The sequence below is a fragment of the Hetaerina americana genome, unplaced genomic scaffold (assembly GCF_022747635.1).
Source record: "Hetaerina americana unplaced genomic scaffold, ioHetAmer1.1.p SCAF_5, whole genome shotgun sequence".
In the NCBI taxonomy this organism is placed as follows: Eukaryota; Metazoa; Arthropoda; class Insecta; order Odonata; family Calopterygidae; genus Hetaerina; species Hetaerina americana.
Window position 1 is genome coordinate 67,209,300 of NW_027287095.1, and position 24,757 is coordinate 67,234,056.

The following is a 24,757-nucleotide window of genomic DNA, read 5'->3' on the forward strand; positions in this document are numbered from 1 at the left end:
GATAGTGGCGATGGGCATCAGAAATTTGTTTAATGACAATTCTGAGTTGTAGTTGAACAAAATTTTGAAGCATCAGCAAAAAAAAATGTCTCAAGGCAACTTCCTAGTAAAAAGGAATTAGGTGTGTATCATTAATAATTAACTATTAATTTTGATTCTTTTTTGGATTTACAAATCAAGTTTGCATTCCTGGTTGCTTCATTCTGCAATAAAAGAAAAGGTGAACTTGATCCATGATCCTAAACAATGTATACATAGTTTTCTTTGAATAGACCTTGAACATAATTAATTTTTCTTTTCCATGCATTCAATTTAATTTTATTTTTGGTATAGAATGCATCAGTTTATTTCACATTAATTAAAATGCAAAAAGTAGTTACAATAAAGGAGTGTTTTATGTTACAAAAAGATTGTGGAACAAATTATGCTCCTATTATGAGGCTCCACTGTACAGGTATATTGGTTCATATAAATAAGCTTTTAATGGTAAAATAGTTTTTAAGATGAAGTTAATTAATAAAATTATCAATGAACTAGTTATCATTAGCAAAGTTATCTGATGGAAATGAAACAATATGCTTTTGCTAGCCAGAGGGATATTTCAATAATTCAAAATAACACCAGCAGTAGAGCAACCATTGTTACATGGTATTTTCACTTTGAAGGCCAAAATATCAAGAAAGGCATAGGAATTAACCAACCAGTGACTATTTGGTATTGGTAATAATGTGAATTAGATATAGTGAGTTAGGCAGCTGATGACCATTCCAAAAAGGACTAAGCAGATTGTTTTGTAAAGTGAAAGAGGCACGGATAAGTGTGTGAGGTCTTAACGGGAGTACTTCGAATGAGACTAAGGCCTCATTGTTATAGGTAGACTATTTTTCTTAAAATTTTGCATGGCTGGATACCTTCCCAACAGACCTTGTGTCATCAAATTGGCATTTGGTAACATAAGGTTGGAAATTAAATTTTTTAAATTACGCATTTAACATATTTCCCAAAATAAATGTGCCACTGTTAAGCACCCTAAGCATCTAGTGATAACAAATGGCAATCTTTCTTAACTACCAGTGAGTTGAATATTAATAAATAGTATTGTTTGTCTTAAGGTATATACTACCAAAATTCGACATATATATGAAGTTCTAAAATGCATCAACTCAGCTTTTAATGAAGACGGTTCAATTATACACCAAATATTATCAACCTAAAAGGCTGTGAGATGTGAGGGTCACACTCATGCAATGCTAAGCCCAATGGTGTCAGAAATTCATACACAATGGTAGGGAAGTCAATTCCAATCCTTATACAGCCTTTGTTTTCCAGCACACTTCCAAATTGACTATTAAGCTTCTTAATTCAACTAAACACGAAGTAAAAATTTTATACACACCGGTGGAGCCATTCCGTCCACAGGAGGCATCCCTGCCACAGGCCCTCCGGCTGTCATAGCTTCTGGGCCAGGATGAGGATGGGGCTGTACATGTGGTTGAACATGACCTGGGTGGGGCCCTGGATGCTGGCCAACCGGAGGAGCAGGGCCACCAGGCCCACCACCTTGTGGAGGCATTCCCCAGCCAGGGGGACCACCCCCACTACCACCTGGACCTGGCATTCCAGGATGCATGCCTCCTGGAGGATATCCTCCATAGCCACCATAACCTGGGGAAAAACCACACCCTTTCAAGCATATTTTTAATGTCACAATAGGAAAAGGCACTTATATACCAATTACAAAATAAATTAAATGATTTTGTCCCAATGACTTCAAAAATCAATCATATTTACTTAACATTAATGAGAGCCATTCAAATAAATACTGTCACTTTCATTTAGACTTAAGACATAATGAAAAGAGAAACTTTGTAATTCCACATAGATCTATGTATCTATGTGGAATTACAAAGTTTCTCTTTTCATTATGTTAAGTCGATTCCATGAAGTCACGCCCGAGACAACGAATTAGACTTTAGACATACTGCATTTTTATTCACACACTCCTACACATTTGAACAAAAACTTTTGGCTGATTTATGCCAGCAGTAATATTTTGTCAAGACATTTATTTAATAAAATAACCATCTATCTCAAATTCTTTTTGATACTGAAACTTTTATCACTTTCTCGGTATCAAAATACACCACAATTGAAAGCACTGTTCCAACAGGCACTGGTGATTTTGCCTCACTCAATATGAGTTTTCAGTATTTTGCATTTAGTTATCAGTGAATAAAGAACCTCAATGGAACACGAACTTTGAAACTTAAGTATAAATATATTTATCTACACAATACATTCATTTAATGGGAATAAGAGCCAAATTTTCTTCAAATTCACAGTTTTTCCCAGCTCCCACTGAAAGTTAAGTATGTTCCCAGGTATTTCTATAGCTAAAAACCTTGATGCAACAGTAATCTGCAAACCCAGAGCTAATAATGCAGAATCAAATTAATTGAATTGTTGACAAAATAACTATTTATTGTTAACAATCAAATAAAAACAAACTGGAGACAAAAGAAAATTAGGGTACAGTGGTTTTTCAATTATAGCATGGTGGCATTTTAAAGTACAATCTATTAAATCTATGGATCTCTGGTTTTCTGCAGATGGTCTGGTTCTAAATAATGATAAAACTCAGTCCCTGGTCTTCTCACTAAGTACCATATCTAATCTCCCGAGTACCATTAAATGTAAACTATGGTATTGTACTTTGGGGCCACTCACCTTCCACAAATATGTTATTTAAGATGCAAAAAAAGGCAGTCAGAATTATTTCCTTTTCACCCCCAAGAGAACATTGTAAACCTCTGTTCTGTAATTCGGGCATTATGACTCTTCATAGTCTGTATATCTATAAATGCTTATGTAATGTTAAGGAAAACCTTAGCGCTTTCGAGAAAAGGTCTAACTTCCATTCTCATAATACAAGGAACAGTGATACACTAGACATTCCCTATTGCAGATTAGCCAAGAACAGCAATTCTTTCAATATTCTAAAAATTCGTTTGTTTAATAGATTGCCCTCTGAGGCTAAAGTTGTGAGTGTGCCCAAGTTTAAGAAAGTTATCCGGAACTGGCTGACTAAAAAAGCATTCTACTCAGTAAATGAGTTTTTTGATTCAAAAATTGTGTGGTCCATGATAAGACATACAATCATTTGTCTCACCAAATGTATTTTGAGAAATTTGATATTTACCCGTTGCATCTAAATATGTGTTTATGTAACCATAATCTCTAAACTATGTATCTCTATGACGAAGACTATTGCAAAACTATTTTGTTCAATGTCCAATAAAATTATTATTATTATTAAAGCTATTCCTTGAATACCATGATGCTATATGTAGCCACTTAAGAATGTGCCTTAATGGATAAAGCTCTATCATCCCATTTTTCAAAAATTCAGCAAATTAAAAACCTTAAACAATTAGTTTATGATTCAGCCAAAACTATTCTGCTTCATGCCTTCCCAGAAATGTATAAAAAGATGTTACTTTAATGAACATTCGATAATTTAATTCTTTTCCAGAAATATGCCAGGCAACTAGGAGTAGGATTGAAAGAATTGATAATTCACAAACCTGGAGGAGGCATTCCATAAGGAGGTGGACCCCCATATGGAGGCGGTCCCCCAAAGGGTGGCATCCCAGGAGGTGGTGGCATCATTCCAGGAGGTGGCTGCATTGTGTTCGGCATGGCACCACTATTACCTAGGAAAGGGGGCAGTATAACCTTTACCATGATAGTAAATGAATACATTAATTTCTATTTTAATGTATGAAGATCACCGAAGAAGGATAAAAAAAAAGAATAACGAAAAAGTAATCAAGTCCCTCATATGAATAAAATGACAACTTCAGTAAATTTGGCCGAACTGAAATTTTGCATTTGTATAATCCTTGTCATGCAAGGGAGGCCACAGAGATTCAATAGAGCTATTGCTGAGGTGAGAAATGGAATAATTTATCAAGACTGCTTACTCTGTTTGAACTCAAGTCTGACGATTCAAATTACTAATAGCAAAAGCCCACATAGCCCTGGGGTAGGCATCCCATATACTTCTAAGTCTTTCCACAAGTAAATATGTGAAAGCATGGTACAGATACAGAATACTAAAAAAAAATCACAAACCAGGCCCAGGCGGAACTCCAGGACCTTCGGGGCCATCACCATCTGGTCCTCCCTTGGCAGCTCCGCCACCAGGAGCAGGTACTACTCCAACAGTAGTGCCAGGAGGAGGCCCAGCACCTGGTGGCCCCCCTCCACCCATGGGAGGCCCACCAGGACCAGGACCCTGCACAGGTCCTGCACCGGGTGGAGGGCCAGCGACATGCTGATTGGGAACAGGACCACTATTACCCCCAGGGGTAACCCCTGCAGCCTGAGCCATAGCTTCAACCTGTTCCTGAGATAACACCTTAACACCACTTCCTTCTGGTTTAGTCCACGTGGTCTCTCGTGTCCTTGCATTATAAAAATAAGATTTTCCTTCTCCACTTTTTGTTTCCACCCATATTTCTCCACTAAGATCAATACCAGCCAAAGCATTCACCTGTAAAACAAATAGCAGGATAAGAAATCATTATTAATATATTAAGAAATTACCAATAGATGTTGTGACTAGCACATTTGACATCTCTTGCAAAAAGTAGCCATTGAAATAATCGAGATTATCACTTTAATTCTTCCACATAATCTTTTCCCCAATATCCAGTGCCACAGTAATGCGCCTTTCTTACACATCTTAATTTTTTTGTTATGACTGATGCATTAACTACACTTCACTCCACACTTATCTAGTGAAAATATTCACTAAAATAGGGATGATGAATTTCCTCCTTTCCATTGAATACAATCTTCATGTGGTGGTAGGAATTTTCAATGTTTCAATGAGACTTGGAAGTGTACTGGTAGGAACATCAACAACTGCTCTTGCTAGGGTGAACCATGCAGATAGGTTGAAAGGTCAGAGCTCAAATGATAGTTACACAGCATCCATTCTTACGTGCTTAAACATCTGATCCCATTTGGGATCCATTAATCACTGGCAGGATGTTGGGCACCACCGAATAAAGAGTATTTCTCTAGACAACATGAATGGAATTAACTATCAAGAAGTATAAAGGGTAAAGTAAATATTAAAAGTAGAAGGTAATAAACTTGATCAGGTGGAGTTATGTACATATTTGGGTAAATTTTGGTAGAAAATAGGCATAGTACAAGTGGGAAATTAAGACAGCATAAATAACAATATAGCTTTAGTAAAATAAACACTGTAAGAAGTGAATTAAAAATGGGTATACTGCATAAAGATAAGAAAGATACACAGCAAGGTTTTAGATATGATGTGAGAAGAGAGGAAGTGGCAAGGTGAAATCTAAAGAAGACAGAAAAGTGAGCAAATGAAATAATGAGAAAAAGTTGGATGCTAAAGATTATAAAAGAAAAGACCGAACATTTTCGCAGTAGCGAAGAGAAAAGAAGTACCACATTTCCATAGACCAGGGGTATGCAACTACACCTTTGCACTACAAATGCAAGCCAATGTACAGGAAAAATAATTATTTTTTCCTTTCATCAAGCATGAAAAACGGTTGCCTTTATTACAAATTTTGATAAAATCAATGTTTCGAGTCAGTAATAAGCAATGAGTTTTAATATTTTTCTGAAAGAACTTCCTAAAATAATTCTCAAATAAATGTAACAAATAGATGTATACAATGCAGTAAGTTTAGTTTCATCTGGTACGTGGTGCTGCCACAAAACTTAATACATGTTGAGTGGGAGTCATTGGGGATGTCGCCCCCCTACTAATGCATGCATACATTGCATCTCTCTTGATAAACCCTGGAGACTACAGGCATTCAACATTATGTAGCTCGAGTATTTTGACCCACTTCCAATCAAGGCGAGTACATGAGAAAAGAGGGTGCAGGTAGATTTAGTAAATGCAGATTTTTAATAAAAAAATACAAGGTTTTTATTAATAGTATCAGCAACAGTTTTTTCTTGACATGTATGCTAAGGGCCAAATTCAGACAATCAGTTAAGTGCGCACATGATTGCACACTATATTGACATTGATAAGATGAGAGTCCACATCATTAATTAAACTGAAAAGTTGGCAAAGCGAAAGACCTTTGTGAAATTCATCCCGAAGGTCTAGAGCGCTTTAGGCTCTGAGGTAACCGTCTACCTGACAAAAACAGCATCAAAACAATTCCCAACCCCCTTACAGTCCTGACTTGGCACCAGCAGACTATTTCCTATTCCCAAAAGTGAAATCCTCCCTCAAAGGATATCACCATGGCACCATAAGTGCCATCAAAGAAGCTTGCACGCGTGCCCTTAAGGATCTTCTGGAATCCACCAACAAGGAAGTCTTTTGAGTCGTGGAAAAGCTGTTGGCAATAGTGTATCAATGCTGCAGGGATGTACATTGGAGAATAATGAGGCATCAAAGCGAAAACGGTAATAAATCTATTTTAAACTTTTTACACAAACTATGTATTTGTTCCTGTGCTCTTAGATGGTCACAGCTTCCACTGAAACTGCAACTCAAATTCGATGGAAAGGTTATAAGGCAGTGACTGATGATGTTGTTAGATGGCAAGAATGAAACAATGTCGATTTTTAGTGCTGTGATTGAAAAACTCCGGGTGGAAAATTAAAAGCAGAGATCCCAATGTATTTTTTAAAATGTGAAATTGTGAAAGTGAAAGTAAGAACCCCTAAGAATATACAGGGTCGCACCCAAGAGTGGTAGGACTGATTTTCTCTGGCGCGAACGGAGCGGTGGGGGGGGGGGTCTGCCTGGCAGGCTTAGGTGGAGGCTCTTACCAACAGACCGACACCAACCTCAGTCACCTGCGGGCTGTCGTTGAGTGAGGACACCGTTTTAGTGAAGCAAGCTTTTTGACCGCGTCGAAAAACAAAATGAATCTGAATTTAGAGCAACGTCATTCCGTGAAGTTTTGTGCGAAACTTGGGAAGACGGCAACTGAGACCCTCGATATGATCAAGCAGGCTTATGGGGACACTGCCTTAAGCCGTTCCACAGTATTTGAGTGGCACAAGTTGTTTAAAGAGGGTAGGGAGCTCGTTGAAGATGACCATCGCTCCGGACGGCCGTTGACGGCAAGAACCGACACGAATGTGGACAGAGTAAGGACACTGCTGAACACAGACCGACGCTTAACCAGTGAAGAAATGGCAGACCAGTTGGGTCTGTCTGCATCCAACGTCCAATGCATTATTTCACAGGATTTGGCCATGCGCAAGGTGTGCGCCAAGATGGTGCCGAAAATTCTGCCATAGCGTGCTTGTCGTCAGACAGTTCCTGGCCAAATACGGCGTTGCCACGTTGCCGCACCTGCCCTATTCTCCCGATCTGGCACCACCGGACTTCTTCTTCTTCCCCCTGATGAAAATACAGCTCAAGGGACGACGTTTTGACTCGATAAAGGCCGTCCAAGAGGCTTCGACGAGGGTCATCAACAGCATCCCCAAAGAAAATTTCCAGCGGGCGTACGGGGAATGGGAGCAACGTTATACTAAGTGTGTAGCAGCTCAAGGAGCATACTTTGAAGATTATTAAGTCGATGTAAGTATATCGTCAATAAAATTCTTGTAAAAAAATCAATCCTACCACTTTTGGGTGCGACCCTGTACTTGCAGAAATAATTTATCAGCAGTAATGATGAATTTCTGGGATTCAACAATGAATAAATGCTAATATTCATGTAGCTGCTAATTTTGTATTCATCATCAGTATTTCAATCCCAGGATTGGTTCACTGAAATAACTACATTTTTCTCTATTTGAATGCTAGACTGCATATTCGAGGGAGAATAATGTGGCGGTATCCAGTTGCATTCCGCTTTGCAGTACTGTTGCCGTGAACTTCACTCTTGCCCACAACTGATGCCAAGCCGACCCACTCGGTGTGCACCACCAGTGCCTACTGCTGTCTTTCACCATGGGTTCAGGGTAGCTTTTTAGTAATTGTCTATTTTTCTCATTTCGTCTTTCCAATATACCATTGTTTTTTTCTGGTAATGTATGGTTGCCTCATTCTAAAAAACCTTTAAAAACTTTTTCTAAGCACAAAAAGTTTTGCCTGTCGCGGAAATCAAACCAGCAACCTTCGGCTCCATAGGCAGAGACACAACCTCTAGTCTACTTCTGCCCCTTTATGGGTCACAGTAGTCCAGGGGTACAGCGTTGGACTACTGACCAGAGGGCCCAGGTCCAATTCCTTGGTAAGCACCTCTGAGCACCTACAGCTCCACCCAAGCTATATGATTTTTTGGGTACCAGATCTGCCTGGGAAGCCATAAATGGCACTGAGAACACAACTAGCCCCCCTACCCTATGTGTGAATTTCACACTACATAGGCTTGGTACTGGGTGAACTCTATCATTACCTACCAAACCGCCCGGTTGGACCAATTTCAGGATAACTTAGTACTGTAACATCAACTCTCTTTCTGTCTGATCCACATATTTTTCATAAATTCTAACATGACAAACCAGGGTGCATCTTATGTACCTGGGACTAAGTTAAACAGTAAATCGGAATTTTAGATAGCAGAAGGGCAGGTATGAAGGAAGAAACCTCATTTAGAATACGCATGCAGCGTGTGGGATCCGAGTGAAAAAGGTCTCATTCGGGAAATTGAGAAGGTTCAACGCCGGGCAGCCCGTTTTGTAAAAAATTCCTACGATAAAACGCAAAGCGTCACCGAAATGCTCATGGATTTGGGGTGGGAATCATTGGCTGAGAGACGATTCAATGCAAGATTGAAATTATTAAATAAATTTAGATCCGCATGTTTCAGCACCGAGGTCTCGCAAATTATTCGTACTCCTACATACATTAGTCGCTTGGATCATGCATATAAAATTCGGGAAATAGATGCCAGAACTAGCCGACTCAAGGACTCCTTCTTCCCACGGACAATACGGGATAGCAACTGCAGGGTTATAGATAGCAAAAATTCCACTTGCCACCCTCAGCGTCTAAAAAATAATTAGTTGTATTTAAATGCATGCTCTTCCACTAACCTTATGTGTTTTGCTATAATAACCCATTCTTTCCGAATGACCTCATTCATGTTCTGTTCATCTGTTTTTAAGTTTCCCTTTCAATCCCTCGTCCCTCTCCGCGGGGGCAAATTCCTGCTACCTGCAACGTTGGGTCCCATTCCCTGCCAATTAGAGACTCTTTGGGGGTAGAGTGTTTCGTGGTGCATTTTCATGTGGTAGTGATGTTTCAATTTCTTACTTGTTGTGTCCTGGCTTCCGTGTTGTAGAATGTCTTTCGTGCTGCATCATGGGGTGCAGTTTTTTAGTTGTTTTGCGGTATATGTGTTTGCATGAGTATTGGATGAAGGGATTTTTGCATGAGTGTGTGCGCTGCTGTGGGTGTAATTTTCCGTGTTGTTTTTTTTGCATGTGGTATTTTTCTTTTTTACGGTTGGTGACCTAACACCCCCCGCCACACGCCCTTGCGGCGGCTTGCGGGGTATTATGTAGATGTAGATGTAGATGAAGAAACAATATAGGGCAATCAAGAGGAATTTGATTTTATATGGACTAATATAATTAATTATTTCAGGAGTAACAAAGGGAAGACTGAAACGCACCGTGGTGCAGTATCAGGCCCACAGCCTGATGATGCAGCACCGCAGCGAAACCTGGATCACATTTAAGTTTGTTTTCCATGCAGATTTACAAAGTTTTATTTTGACATTTTTCATTATGAACTTTAATACAAAATAACTCTCAGATAGCATCCAAAGCTATCTTTACTAGGAATATTACTTAAGTAGATAATAGAAGATAAATTGCCCAAACCACTGGGGAAATACCTAATATCAAATTCTATTCTAAATGGATTCAAGAGAGGAAATAATAGGGACTGAAATTAATTCAGAAATCTAAAGGAATAGAAAGATGATACATGTATATTCATCGCAAAATGGAATTTCACCCACAGCCTTCCCATGCATAATAATTGGTCCCAACTTGAATCCACAAGACCACAAATGGCTTTGTAAATGTTCTGCATATTTGTCACTGTTTCTCTCCAAACAAATTGTGGCAAAAGGAAGAGAGCTGCTTGGCAAAAGTCAAAGAAGGCAAAAAAAGTAAAAAAATTATATATTAAGAGGCAGAGGTATACTGGAGGGGCATGGTAACAGGGAAAATGTCAAGTAAGCAAAGAAGAGGCCAATTAAGTGATAAAGTTCACATTTTTGAAAACAGAAATGTATCATGGGTGCACCACAGGTAGACACCATTTGAACTATTTGTTTTGATGCTGAAAACAGGTCTAATAATTTAAAATTGTAATTACTACTGCAGTAACTGAGTGAGGAGAATGAAGAACTTGAGAAAGAAATTAATCAATACGCCAACTTACTGCATTTGATGTGGGCTGCTGAGTATTAGGCACTCCAGCTCCCATTGGAGGTGGTTGCTGCTGTTGTGGTTGTTGCTGATTCTGGGGCGGCTGTTGCTGTGGCTGCTGCTGTTGTTGTTGTTGCTGCTGCTGAGGAGGAGGGCCACCCATCTGGGGTGGTGGCCCATAGGGACCAGGAGGGGGCATTCCCATGTGACCCATCATGTGGGGAGGTGGTGGCTGAGGGATGGAATAGCCACATGAGAAAATCCAATAATAATTCATTACAAAAATTCATTAATCAACACACGTGCATGTCATGAATATTAGGTTTTCCCTGACCCAATTACCATTAACTTTCCATTAAAATTCATATCAATCATCGAAAATGTTGCCCATAATTGAGAGATTTAAACGAAAAGAGGAACAAAATGCCAGGTGAATAATTGCAAATTGGGCATCATTTGATTGGTAATTCAGCAGCCAAAATAACAGAATAAACAATCTAGATACTTGAAATATGACTAAGGAATATGGCAGGCTGGGCTGTAATGGGTTATAGAATGAAACTGATTCATACCCAAATATTTGCCCGACTAACTATGCTCACTATTTATCAAACATCACTCGTGTTTTAAAGAATTAATTACGCAAATTATAACAACTCTGAACATCTGTCCTTCCGATGGAGCAGCATATAACTATGTTTCCAGATGGTATTCTTCACAAAACTAAGTTTTACTATGTACAATGCATGCTTCCTACAAAATAGATGAATTCTTTTTCCTCATATCAGACTTGTGTGTAGCTTAAACTCGGTACCATACACTCCTACAGACAATTGACAGAAATACTACCACCAGGGTTGCAATAATTAATTCATTAATTTCATTGCAACGATATTAAACTTAAATCCATACTTATTACTTTTTAAATGTGCAAATGTATTCACAATAGAATGTTATACTAAAATAACACAGAAAATCCAAAACATTCTATAAGGAAATAAAACAGTTTAATAAAATAAGGATTCACAAAATCTTCACTTCACAGGGGCAAAACGTCACTTAGTAATTAATGGTACAAAACTAGTGAGATGAAATTACTAATAAAGCTTCAATAATGTAAATTATTCATTACCATTCCAGGAGGTGGTGGACCCATCATGTTATGATGAGGGTGCATTCCTGGTGGAGGTGGTGGCATTGGACCCCAGTTTGGATCGAACGGTGGTGGTCCCCGAAATCGAGGTCCTCGCGGGCCAAAATGAGGTGGCGGAGGTGGTGGTCCTCGAAACGGAGGCCCTCGAGGTCCAAAACCCCCTCGGCCTCGAAAACGCGGCGGGCCAGGTGGGCCTCCAGGATGCCCATGCCCAGGGGGTCCGGGCGGTGGTCCCCTCATCGGTCCAAAGTCGTGTGGTCCACCTCTCCCTCTGAAATGTAGTAAAATGAAGTAGTGTTACTATTAAGTAAAACTTAATAGTGTGATTACTGCATTCAACTTTTAAAATAAAATCCATAAGCTGATTACCTAAAAATGACAACTAATAGTAAGTTACATTTCTAATTTCATCAAAAGTACTAAAATATTTAAAGAAATAAAAAATGGGACAGAGAGCGCGGGGAGGATTCATGAAATTCGACCGAAATGGAAGTACTGGGGTTATTTACTGCAAAGCACTTAAATAATTTAAATCACTTACACAACAAGATATAAACAAAATAATCAAATTGAAATAATCCATAGGTACTCCACACACAATATTTATCCTATAAAAAATAGCTATCTCCTATTAAAAGTGAAAAACGCCGGCGGAGGTAACAAGCTATCTTTACGTAAGTAGCTCGCGAAAGTTTTACAGTTACCGAAACATTCCTCTTCCACGGTTTGGTGGCATTCCTCTAAAAGATGCTCCCGTTTCACCATCGGAATTGTCATCAGACTTCTGCTCATAATTGGAAGGCGACAAAGCTTTCTCCTCCTCGTCAGCCATTTTGATTACTATGGTTCTCCGGCTTCCTTTGAAGTTCGATTCGATACAATCGACTTTGACCTCTGATATCCTCATAGTTCGACTACAAGGTCCCTCAACGTGTTTATACAATTTAGCATAAGTTTCTAAACTTTAATGAATAATATTGATAATTATGAATAGCCCATAAGATTATTAAATCCTTAATTCTCTAATTAATTGGCATTTATTATTAGCACTGATCGCTTTCAAAGAATGTTTCTGATAATCCCTTGCGAGAGCTCGATGTTATATTTTTGTATTATTATTGTTATGATAATTGTTATGCGGCGTACATGTGTTAGTGGTGAACGTACTCTTGAGGGACAACTAAATTGTTTACTTAGTGACTCACAATGTACTATGAATTTCCGGTATGATAATTTCAATATCTTTGTTAGCCTGTCAAAAATCATCAATCCATCAGGGGCAATGCTTGCGAGTAGGAATTGTACTCGATTAAAATTATATTGCTGGTAACGTATGTACGAAAACAATTTTGACACCCCCTCATACCACATATTTAAACAGGGACCCTTATGTTATGTGATAAGTTTGTTTAAAAGAAGCCTAGGAAAATATTATCTCATTGCTAGTCGTGGACTAGGCTAATGTTTGTAGCCCTAATCAAATTCAAAGAATAACTATTCCGCAGTTACAATAATAAAATGATGCGCCGGCAGAATTATATTTAGGGGTTGCTAACACGTGATAAATATTAATGCTCCTTTATCTTTTAGAAGAAGTAATGCTATTAATTGTTTAATTATTCATGCTCATGTTGTATTTAAAATCCAAAAGAGGATACTAAGACTAATGTGCAATGCACCCCTCAGAGCTCCATGTCGCCCCCTTTTCAAAAAACTTTGTATTCTCCCTCTTCCCTGTGTGTATATGCTAAGCGCCATATATCATTATATACCACTAACAATAGCATTCACAATCATTATACCAGGACCTGCAGTCATTAACATGTGAACTTCATCAGAACTTGCAAGTCTACTTTTTCCCCCCATAACATGGGACTCTTATTATATAATAACCTTCCTCTGGTTATCAAGAGCATAGAAAAAATGTCAACCTTTAAATTCAAAGTGAGGGACTTTTTCATGCGACACTTATTCTACACTATTGATGAGTTTCTGAATATGTAACAATGTATTGTATTTTATGTTAAGATCTTTGACGTGCCGTATATCTTGGAACATGAATGTACCCAGATCCTCAGGCAAATAAATAAATTAACTTAATAACCCACATGGACGTCGGGTGAACCGTATTAGGGTCTGATCTACACATTTTTCATAGTAGATGCGGCCAATAGGGGCACCCATTTTGCCTGCACATTTCAGAATATAGATTTTAAAATCTTTGCATTTTTCACAGCAGTCAAGTGATAACTTTGCAGACATTTGTTGTTCGTTTTACATCATGAATTATTTAATTAATGATTTTCCTCAAGAAACACGATTAATTAATCGTTTTGAAAACCCACTTCCTAATAAACGAGAAAATGGGAAAACTATGTTTGCAATTCAAACTTACAGCCAAGTTTCCATTACTGAATTAAGACCTTTTTGTAATCTCGTAATGGAAAAATTTTCTTATAGACAAATCATGAAAGAGCGAATGAAAACCAGTAAAAAGATGAGGTACGCTTTTTGTTGCCAGACTGGTGCAACCACCGACTAAATGAAGTTTAAGCCTTATCATTAACAAAGCGGTGTTTTAACTCTATCGACGGTGGAGGGAGTTTTGTCTCTATTTTCCTTAGAGATTGTGAACGAATTTTACTCTTACCGCCCTCCATTAACATTTTTATACACTGCCCAACGTCGGCAGAAAAAAAAGCTTCTTGAGAAATGGAAAGACAAAGAAAATCCAACAGATATTTAATGGAAGACAATTCGTACAACCTTTTTGAAATGATAAATAAGATAGCCAGAATAAGCGAAAATATTAGGTTACGATTTCTCTAAACCTGCTATTGAAAAGAATAGCCTTTTTACAAATTAATAATGCCAAAATTACAATACTGTTAACCTGCCAATCATTAGAAATTCCCAGTGATCAGAAGTAATGATCCGCCATATCAGGGGCATTTGCCCCGTCCCCCAGAGACGCTTTCAATGGTGTTATTTCTACTTATCGGTAACAGGTGAAGAAGGGCAAAACACCAAATAGCAGAATAAATTTGATTTAAAAAACCCGTTAAATTTAAATTCTGTCTTCAGTGCTCCCTACGGCGAATCTGTCGTTTTCCTCATCCTTAAAATTCGCATCGGTGAGGGAAGGGAAATTACGTTAATAATTTGCATCCTGAATCGCGTTAAATAGAACAATAAGATAATTTTTTCGAGTAACTCTTAACTAATTCGTTAATTCATTATCGTTAACTTTTCATTATTTTGCATGCATGCAGAATCATCGTAAACCTTAATGCGAACATTAAATTCGTCTGATGACATTCGTAGTAGTAGTTTTTAGGGGAGGCGACCGACAGCTAAGGTCATTTGCGCCATAGGGGATGGACGGGAAAGGGTGAAGGGAGGAGAGAAACCCGGCGTCGGCATTAGCCTGCTCTTTACGAAAGGCGCCAAGGAGTCCGCAGCTTAATGACATTCGATGTTCATAAATATAATATTTTGTTTGGTTACCGATTGTATGGTGCCATCCTCGGAAAGTAAAGAGGGCGAGAAAACTTCGATGCCAAACGAGAAAATCGAACCTTTATAAGAATGTAATTAGTCATTGAGAAATGTTTAATGTTTTTGGCATGAGTTTCCGTAAGGATGGCAATCCCAACAGCAATGTAATCATTGATATCATATTTTATTCTTTATTATCAACGAAGTAAAAATACCCCAACCATATCATAATACGTGATAAACACATAACAAACACGAAGTTAAGCTACCGGGAACGCTATGTACTATTTTATTCTTCTACCACTAGGCGCTAGATTGGTTGTTGAGAACATTTTCGACTACTTTATTTAAAAAACCAGCAAATCTAAAACCTTATAGACTTCAGTGAATATAGCAAAGTAGCTCTAGGAAAAAATTAACTCTTCCTAGAATACAGGATAATCTTTTAATATATCTATCGGCGATTGAAAACTTACTCGTGGTTTAAATAGATCCCCTAACATTTTCTTGAACATCAGAATATTTGGTATGTTCATAAGCTTTTTAAGGCCTATGTATTGGAGAAATTCATCGGCCATGCGATTCTGATCTTATGCATTGTATTCCATTGGCCATCCACTTGAGGCGAAAGCAACTGCAGGGGCATCGTGTAACCATCATTCTTAGGCTAATATTTTTGAGTGAGCTCTCTTCTCATTAAAGCATACCGCCAGTCTGATATAGTTATAGAAGTGGATGTAATTTAAAATGCACCCCACCTTGCCAGTGAATTAAAAAAAGCACGAATCCAAGCATTCGGCAGCACATTGCCGATCAGCTTCCGCTTTTAATTTCAATCGGGTATATGATTCCCTAGAGCTCTATATTATCAAGAGAAAAGCCTCAAAAACACTATTTTTTGGGAAGTGGAAGCATGTGTATGGATATATAGCCAGGTAAAGTCCTATGGATAATATGAGAAGAATTCTTTTGTGACAATCTTCATCACACTTCAGAACTTATGTTTATAGGTTAAATAATATTTATATTGACGACATTTAATATGATTGTACGATTTTTCAAAATGAATAAAGTATTATTATTATTCAGCTGAGGGCTGAGCTATCACATACGTAAATTATTCTTGAGAAAACATCAACAAGAATTCTATGCGGAAACGTGGAAAATGATTCCAAAAGAATAATTTACCCTCCCTGAACGACTTCTCACCAGCACTGACCCCATAATGCAAGCTTCCATCCCTCGTTAACAACCTTTCCCTGTCATCCCCCGCCCCGCCCTTTCCTATCCTCCCTCTCTATGTCACCTGAAACCCACCAACCTCTCCTATCCCGCCATTCGAAATTCATAGCTCAACACCATTCCTTTGACCTCCCCATTCCTTTCATTCCCAAAGTTCTCTCACTCTCTCTTTCTCTGCGCATCTTCGACACAAAATCCTACTCTCCTACCATCCTGACTTGCCTCGCTCTGCAATCCCCCTTCCATGCTCGCTACCCCTCAACCCCCCACCCACATTTTCTTCGACCCGAAGCGAGCGCATGCTGCGAACGGGGAGCCCCCATCGATCCATTGAATTAGTTACGAATGCGACCGCATTGTGGCCCCACTCGAGCGTGAGGTCGGCTCAGTACCTCCCTCTCCCCGAAAACCCTGTAGCCAGAGGCGGCTAGACTCGGACGCACACACGTTCACAACTAGGTGAACAAGGACAAAAAACACGGACCGCTTTACGGCCATCTCCCTTAACCATCAATCTGTCGTGAGGGAGAGTGCGTGAGAGTAGCACGCCCAGCGATGCTGCGATCTCCTAGCCACGAGTCCGTCACCACAGACCTATCCCTTTTCTCTGTCTCCTCCTTGGCCTCCGATGCCAAGGCACCTCCCGCCACCACCTCCCCCTCTGCCCGACCCCCGACATCCTCGTCCCTCCGTGTCGACTTCCGCACCAGCGATAGGTCTATCCCTGGTGGCGGCCGCAGTCCCACTCCGGAGCACCATTCCTCCGGAGACCTCCTAGTTCCCCCACCCGGCGACCCCTCCCGTCGGAGATATGGGCAGCAAGGTCGACGCCCTGGGTCCTCCGCTCCAAGGGCCCCACCTCCGGCCGTCATACCAGAGCTGCTGTGGTTCGAGGAGGAGGAGACGGAGCTGATGAGGGGTTGCGCCGCGCTTTCCTCCGCGCTTGGCCTACAGAAAAGCTTCAGTACCGGCGATATCCTCGGAAGGGGAGCAGCTGGGCCGTGGGATGACGACGACGCTGAATGGTGGGGTGCCGGCGGAGCTAGGGACGACAGTGAAGGGGGGATAAGGGGTGTGGGGGCCAAGGGAGCGGTATCCGAAGAGGCTCTGCTGGGCTGTGGAGCTCATCGTTTCTTAATGCATCTCCAGGGAGGGAGCGGAGGGACGAACTTGGTGCCTGCTTTACTGCGCTGTCCACTTCACCGGCGTCTCGATGCTGCCTCCCGTTCGTGCTCCACATGGGTGGCAGTCGGCGACGCCGTTTCCCAGTTACCGTCTCCACACGGGGGCGGTGTACCCGCGGAATCAACGACTACAGCACCCACGACCACTGCAGCCAACGCTAACACCACGGCGGCCCCACCCGAAGTACCCCCTATAAGACGGCCACCCTCGCAGCAGCATACTCTCCCTCCGCCACCTTCTTCGCCGCCCTTTGCCCCGGCCGATCTCATCCGCTCAGTGAACAAGAAGGTGCGCCAGGGATACATCCGACGGAGATTACTTGCGACGTTCCGCGCCCTCGAACGGCTTTCGCGGGGCGAATTCGGGGTGGCAGCCGTGGAGGCGGTGGAAAGTTCCGGAGTGGCGAAGGGACCACCAGAGTTGGTTACTTTGCAAGGTCCGGTATTAGCCGTGGCCGAGTCTTCCCATCCGGCATCACCGTCATCATCACTTCTTCGAGTCCCCGGGAGCACAGGTGGCGGGGGAGGAGGTTCGAGCAATTCTCAACGTCGAGTTTCTGGAGTATCAACGGCTGTAGTGAATCCTGGAGCCGCGGCCGGCGCCAGGAATCTTCCTTTGACGATAAGGGATGTGGAGCGAGAAAGGGGAAAACCACTCTCCAAGTACGAGAGGAACATGATGATATTTGACTGGCTCCATACCCTAGATGATGCGTCTTTTGAAGGCCTACAGTGATGTCATTAATTTCATTGGCTTCTCAAATTAGTACTCCTGAATTTGTCAAAATATCTCTTGGGAAAATAACATGCATAGTTATTGTTAGTTAAGGTTCCACGAAAGATGTGAAAATCATGCATTCATACTCAAAGGTAATAATAATCATCAATAGATACAATTTCTATGAGTTTGAAGTTAGTTAATTTTTAAAGGGGAAAGCTCACAGAAGTTTTCAATTTTCTGCTAGCAGCTTGAGAAATTTTTGGCGAGGTTTGATTGACTATCTTTTTTTCATTTTGATACTTTGCAATATCCATTTAATTAAAAAAAAGGCTGCTGCTGATGATGATCAAGAAATGTAAATAAAACAAAATTGTGTGAACAGAATATGCCAACACTTAAGCATATTTTTAACTATGAATGAATTGATCATATTTTTATAGATTGTTGTGCAAGTGTTTTTGGATTGAAGGATGAATATTGTGAGGCTCATAGAATAATTGTGCCCAAATTATGAATTTTACTCATGTTAACATAAGTGTCGGCGGCAATATTTTCTTCCCATCAATGTGTGGCTGTTTATAAATATATATAAATTGTTTATACATAAAAATGGAATATTTAATGCATTGTGTAAAAATTCCAAAAGGAAACTTAATTATTTTACAATGAGTATGCAGGGCCAGTGCCAGAACATTGTGCCCTTGGTGAGCCAATAGCCTTTATGCTCCACATTGGGCAAAAGTGGAGTCAGCAAGTGAGTTTTTCTATCTCTTTCTAGGTCCTTGGGGAGGGTATGATGAGGGATAAAGACAGACTACATATATTCCATACCTGCTCTATATTTTGCCATCCTTGGTGACTACCTATTTCACCTAAGGATTAAACCAGCCCTTTGGTACATTAACATTTTTAAAAGCAAAATTAACAATATTGGAGCCAAAGACTGTTTAACACATCAATATACATTTATATTTACATGTTCATTTGCTAAGACTTCTTGTTACATACATATTTGAACTTTTTGCCAGATTTTTTTCAATAACATATTTGAAAACTAATGTTCACACCTATCACCAAGGGGAAATGCTTTTGCACCTGACTGTTAGCTGTGCAAGAGGATTAATTTTTATGTATTTTTTTATCATCCACAATACTATTGACTTATTTAATGCAGAAAATTGTGGCTTTGAACTGACAGCAAAATTTTTAAATCTAAAAATAATGTTATATGATTGTTTTTTGACATTTGGAAAATAAACCTCAGAAATGGAAGTACCATTTTTTCCTAAATAATGAATAATCTGGAATTGAAAGTCTCTAGACCCTTTTCTGGGCAATCATATTTTGGGTAAAATGAAAATAATATTACTATAGAATATTCATTTCTGTTAAAGGGGTATACAACAAATTATACACAACTGGACATTATGACTTCATTGGTCTAATATATGGAATTTACATTACAATAAAAAACTTCCTGTTTATGCCTGAGTTAACTGAAATAAGCTACGTGGATTATTTCTATGGTTTTTACAACTTTAAGAACAACACATATTGAAGTTATATTATGATTCTCTCTCTCCACATTAATGTCTATTGATTAGCTACATCTTCTTAAAAGGTTTTGTTGTACATTCTTTAGTTAAACAAGCATACCTACAGGAGCATTTCAAATATTATTTCGCTATGGATTGAACTCAAAAACATAGTATATACTGTCATAAAATTTTATCCCATTGAATATCTGAGACCACTATTGTATTCATTGAGTTTATAGTGAACACTGAATGGAATTTTCAATACATGCCAATTGTTTGATTACCTCGGCTAACTCTTTAAGTATCATGCCATTGGTTTTCATTAATTTATGCAAATTGCCTTTGAAATCTATCAAAGCTTACAAGGCATTTGTCCATCCATCATCAGAGTCCATGGTAAAATTTAGGTTAGTCAAGTGTCACATGTAAGCAGACTTCTTTAGCCATTTTTGATAGAAAAAACCACATAACTACATTATAATTGCTTAAGTAATTGCATGACGTATCACATTTAGCGCATCTTCCTCAGTTGTGCCATAGTTCATGATTAATGGTCGAATGGTATTATTTGGGCACACTTTTTGAAGAATACTGAAGCCAATAAATTATAATTAGATGCAATTACAAACTGCTGGGCCATTGAAATTTCAATAATTTTTGAATTCATTCAATCAAAACTCATTTTTGTTATTGCACTAGTATTTTTTAGCCAATATTACATCTTTTGCCACAGGATTTCATCTTGCTGCGGGGTACACATTTATAATTTCAATAAATAATGATCGCATACATAACTTCATTAATATTGTCATTTTTTTGCTATGCTAATATCCATTAATAAACTGCCACAGATTTTTTTTCAAAATATATAACTAGTGAATCATTGTGTAACTAAATATATATATTGGGATAAGCATAATTAATTTCAGCATTCATTAAATATTCAGTGACTATCTCCTTGACGTAAAATGAAGACTTAAGAAGATATATGATTTTACATGTTTAAATATCAGTAGATGCTTAAGACAAAAAACGAACAATTTGAGTATTCCTATGCAGTAAGATTATAAAAATAAAATTGCAAAAAAATGAATCAAAATATGATTTGGGTGAGATCAAAAAGGGTGTCCTATCATGAGAATGGAGGAATCTAACCTAGAAATACATACAAGCCAGTGACATGACATCCACAATAAATAGTTACCAAATGGAAGACTTTGAAAATGGAAATGTTGCTAATCCTTAATGAAATTTATTTTTATCAGAAATCCTTAATTAATTAATTTTCCACACTTAAATCACTATTGAAGATCCACCGTTTTATTCTGTGAGAGAGAAGATTGCCTGCTTAACCAACCATATAAAGACAGCTAAGTGAGGGTTTTGAAATATCATACTAGGAGGTTTTGGTAACACTGTCACTCATTAATTAAAATCATTAACCATGAACATGAAATCATCAAACAGTATATGACTTAAGGAGTTAGCTGGTGTTAGATAAAGAATAATCAAAATTAGCACTCAGTAAAGGGATTTGCCAGAGGCTATTATAAATACCATCATCAATGCATAAAATCAGGTCTAATTTTCAACAGTGAAAAGGTTTATTAAGACATCTAATTTAATTATCAGTGGTGCCAACAGCAAAGAAAATTAATGCTCATAACCAGGGGTTCAGCTAATGCCTAAGGGATAAGGTGATAGACTGATATTTAACCAGTCATTTCACTTAACTAGGTAGAGTTTAAACAAAAGTTTTACTGTAAACATTAATCAGATAAAACAGGGGTACTCAGCTCATTTATGCTTGCAGGTTGGACTTGGGTAGACCACCCATCTGGCTGGTCAGGGGAGGGGTGAGCTGTGCCTGGGCTATCCCAAGTGAAGAGGTGGCTCAAATTAAAACCTGAGGCTGACAGTGCACAGCAGCGGCCAACTTTGTAGACAGACCAACCATAGGAGAAAGGGGTTAGAACTGTCCAAGTTTCCTGAACAATATGAAAGCATTACCAAGATAGGAATGAATGGCCTCGCATTAGAGTACATGCAAACAGGCTGAGTCGGACTACATGCTCCCAGTTGAACACTTCTGACATATTAAAATCAACAAAAATATAATAAAAGAAACTAAGTGCTGTACATAGCATTTGCTACAATTACTGAATATTTTGTACAGGGCTTGTTTGTTCAATATAACTTTTAAATGGTTTTGAGGATTAAACATTTGACATTAGGGGTGAAAGTAGGGCATGGCCAATTCATACCCAGTTGTGGATGCTATATTGGCAAAGGTGACAACTTATTGATAACCTTCAGAGAATGGGCAAATAATATATTAAAATATAACAGAATAATCAATCATATAATAACAAAAAGTGAATTCTTAAGATTTTCAAAATATATTGCACTTGTAAGAAAAGCACTATTTACTTATCAGCAACTTGATGGCTTATATCTTCCGCTCACCAGTGAGGGTGGAGAGGCACTTCAAAGGCAGTGAAACATGCATGTGAACACTGCCAGAAGTGCTACACATTTTTATGCAATGCACATATATTTTTATGCATAAGCTGTATATTTTACACAATATTTCTGTGCCAAAGACTATGTCTTCTTTGCTATATTAAGTGAAAATTTAGTTTGTCAGTGATTATTACAAATTAGATTTTCACTTAATATCTTATATGCCATACAAAAGAGGTTATAGTATGAGTTACTATGCCATGATTATTAATCCATTTCTGTGATTTTTTGTGTTATATAATAAATTATTAAACTAAAGACAAGATGAATTTCTAATATTTGGACAAAGACACCAAAATTCCTGGTTATGCACCTCAACTTAGCGTTCATTTTAAATCATATGAATAAATACAATAGTGAGTTGCACACAAAATACTGACTTGCACAAAAGGTTTCTCAGCCAAATTTCATAATTATAATACATTAGTAGTAAACCTTACTGTTTATTACATCTATTTTTTAAGTCTCGAAAGTGGATAAAATCTTAAAGAATTTTTGTTGCCAGTTTTGTCAATAGCTGTGGACTTGCTGCCAGTGTTTAATACCAGCTTTTGTTTCATGAATCCTGGCAGTTGAGTAAACATTATTTGCATGACACGTACCTTGTCCACTATTGTGATACATTATATATATTAGGCATCTTATTACATGGTATGTAAAAACTGAAGTGAACTAAAATTATAGCACAACACTGATGTAAAATAGTGTGAGCATAAAATCAAATAATTATGAGATGAATTTAATTTTAAACCATTCTAAAAAATTTTAAACAGAAATAAGCTTTTTTCCTTTATTCCCTTGAATGCCAACACTAAGTAAAAAAAGGAAAGATTAGTTTCATGCATTTGGTACCAAAGGGAGAGCTGAAATCTGAAAAATAGGGAATTACCAGGTCGATGAGTCACTGAGTTATTATTCTACATTAAAGCACGAAAACTCAAATGGTCATTAAAGTAGAATCAAAATAAATATTCAAGATAATTCGAACAATGTAAGTGAAGAGCTCCTGTTCAGTCTATGCCCAGTAATGCCCAATGAATCAAAATGAATTTCACCTTAGTGAGATAAGACCGTTCAGGAGGTGGTGAATCAATCTCTTTGACAAAATTCCATTTTTATAATCATGAAATATTTTCTAACATAGTTTTTTCCCATGGTGATTAACCCCCCACTCCTGGCCCTCTTGAAGGCCTCAAATGGAGACAATTTACCAATAGAGCAAAGAAATGACATTGATCACAAACACCTGAGAGCTGGAAGTTTTGTCTCATCAGTCATGTTAAATTTAACGGTGTAATTATTCAATTGTTCCCATCCCGGTGTAATTATCTGCAACAGAAGCATCTTCTTCTGTACCCATATGCATATGTAGGAAAATATGAGTTCAATGGCTTGCCCTTTGATTGCTTCCACTCACATGAGCATAGCTAATTCATATGCGATGAGAGAAATACTCGTACTAAATTAATCTCCACAAATTTTGACTGGCCAAGATTTCCACAATTCAAGTCCCTCTTTCAATGGATTGCAGTAAGGCTTACAGGATATACGAGGGTCATCCGGAAAGTAGTACCCGTTCGTGAAATAAAGACACAAAAGTAAATATTAACAAACATAAAAAATTTTATTTGAAAGAGGATACTTTAAACTACTTCTCAACATAATCTCCAAGCAAATTAAGGCATTTGTCATAACGTGTGACAAGTTTCTGTATTCCTGCTGCATAGTCCTTCGCCGCCAGCTCATTGAGATACGCGAGGGACCCATCTTGCACAAATTTTTTCATAATGCAGATGGTGTTTAACAATTTCATGAACAATTGTTCGAGAAACATTGGGAAAATGCTCACAGATGTCATCAATTGTGACGCGCCGATCGTTCCTCACGAATTCGTCAACTGAGCTCACCAGTTGGTCTGTAATGACAGACGGTCTCCCCGAACGCTCATCGTCGTGTGTGTTCCCCCTCCCCATGTTGAAGTTGCGACACCACCGCCGAACAGACGACTCGTCCATTACATTGTCTCCATACACCTCCTTTAATTGGCGATGAATATCACATGGGCGAACGTTTCTTGCATTGAGGAATTTAATCACTGCCCTCACTTCACAACTGGCGGCGTTCTCAATTTTTTTAAACATTGTAAACAATCACAGAAACAACACAGGCAATGCTAGCGTCACGCAACTTGGCTCAGAGAAGGCAGACAAGCCACTGAAGCTATCTGACCTCGTCCAGCGGCTACTCGCGTCGTCAGCACTTCATGCGGCACGAACGGGTACTACTTTCCGGATGACCCTCGTATGTAGTTCGAAGATTAGTACAGATGAGATTATGATCTATGAAAATGTTAGGATCAGTTCACATTAGAAATCTTGGCATGCTAAATTTGATTTCAAACAAGGACATAGTAATTAAGCATACACCCAAGCTCATTCCTCATTAGGGGCATATATGTAGCAAGTTATCTAGAAGTTAGACG

The 24,757-nt window shown here is 38.7% G+C and overlaps 2 protein-coding genes across 2 annotated transcripts in view; one reads left to right on the plus strand and one right to left on the minus strand.

Annotated features, from left to right (window-relative positions):
- Positions 1-12,384, minus strand: part of LOC139694413 (transcription elongation regulator 1) — a 67,312-nt gene extending 54,928 nt beyond the window's left edge. Inside the window, exons 1-6 of the mRNA XM_071592954.1 lie at positions 12,274-12,384; positions 11,549-11,840; positions 10,430-10,648; positions 4,135-4,555; positions 3,585-3,713; positions 1,397-1,683 (exon numbers count right to left, since the gene is read on the minus strand). Coding sequence (XP_071449055.1) covers positions 1,397-1,683; positions 3,585-3,713; positions 4,135-4,555; positions 10,430-10,648; positions 11,549-11,840; positions 12,274-12,305 — 1,380 coding nt within the window. The 5' untranslated portion in view covers positions 12,306-12,384. The remainder of the gene's footprint in view (positions 1-1,396; positions 1,684-3,584; positions 3,714-4,134; positions 4,556-10,429; positions 10,649-11,548; positions 11,841-12,273) is intronic.
- Positions 12,385-16,702: 4,318 nt separating this feature from the next.
- Positions 16,703-18,831, plus strand: LOC139694091 (uncharacterized). The gene has a single exon (XM_071592517.1). It carries the CDS (start codon positions 16,865-16,867, stop codon positions 18,227-18,229), a length of 1,365 nt encoding a protein of 454 aa, XP_071448618.1. The 5' UTR covers positions 16,703-16,864; the 3' UTR covers positions 18,230-18,831.
- Positions 18,832-24,757: the final 5,926 nt, after the last annotated feature.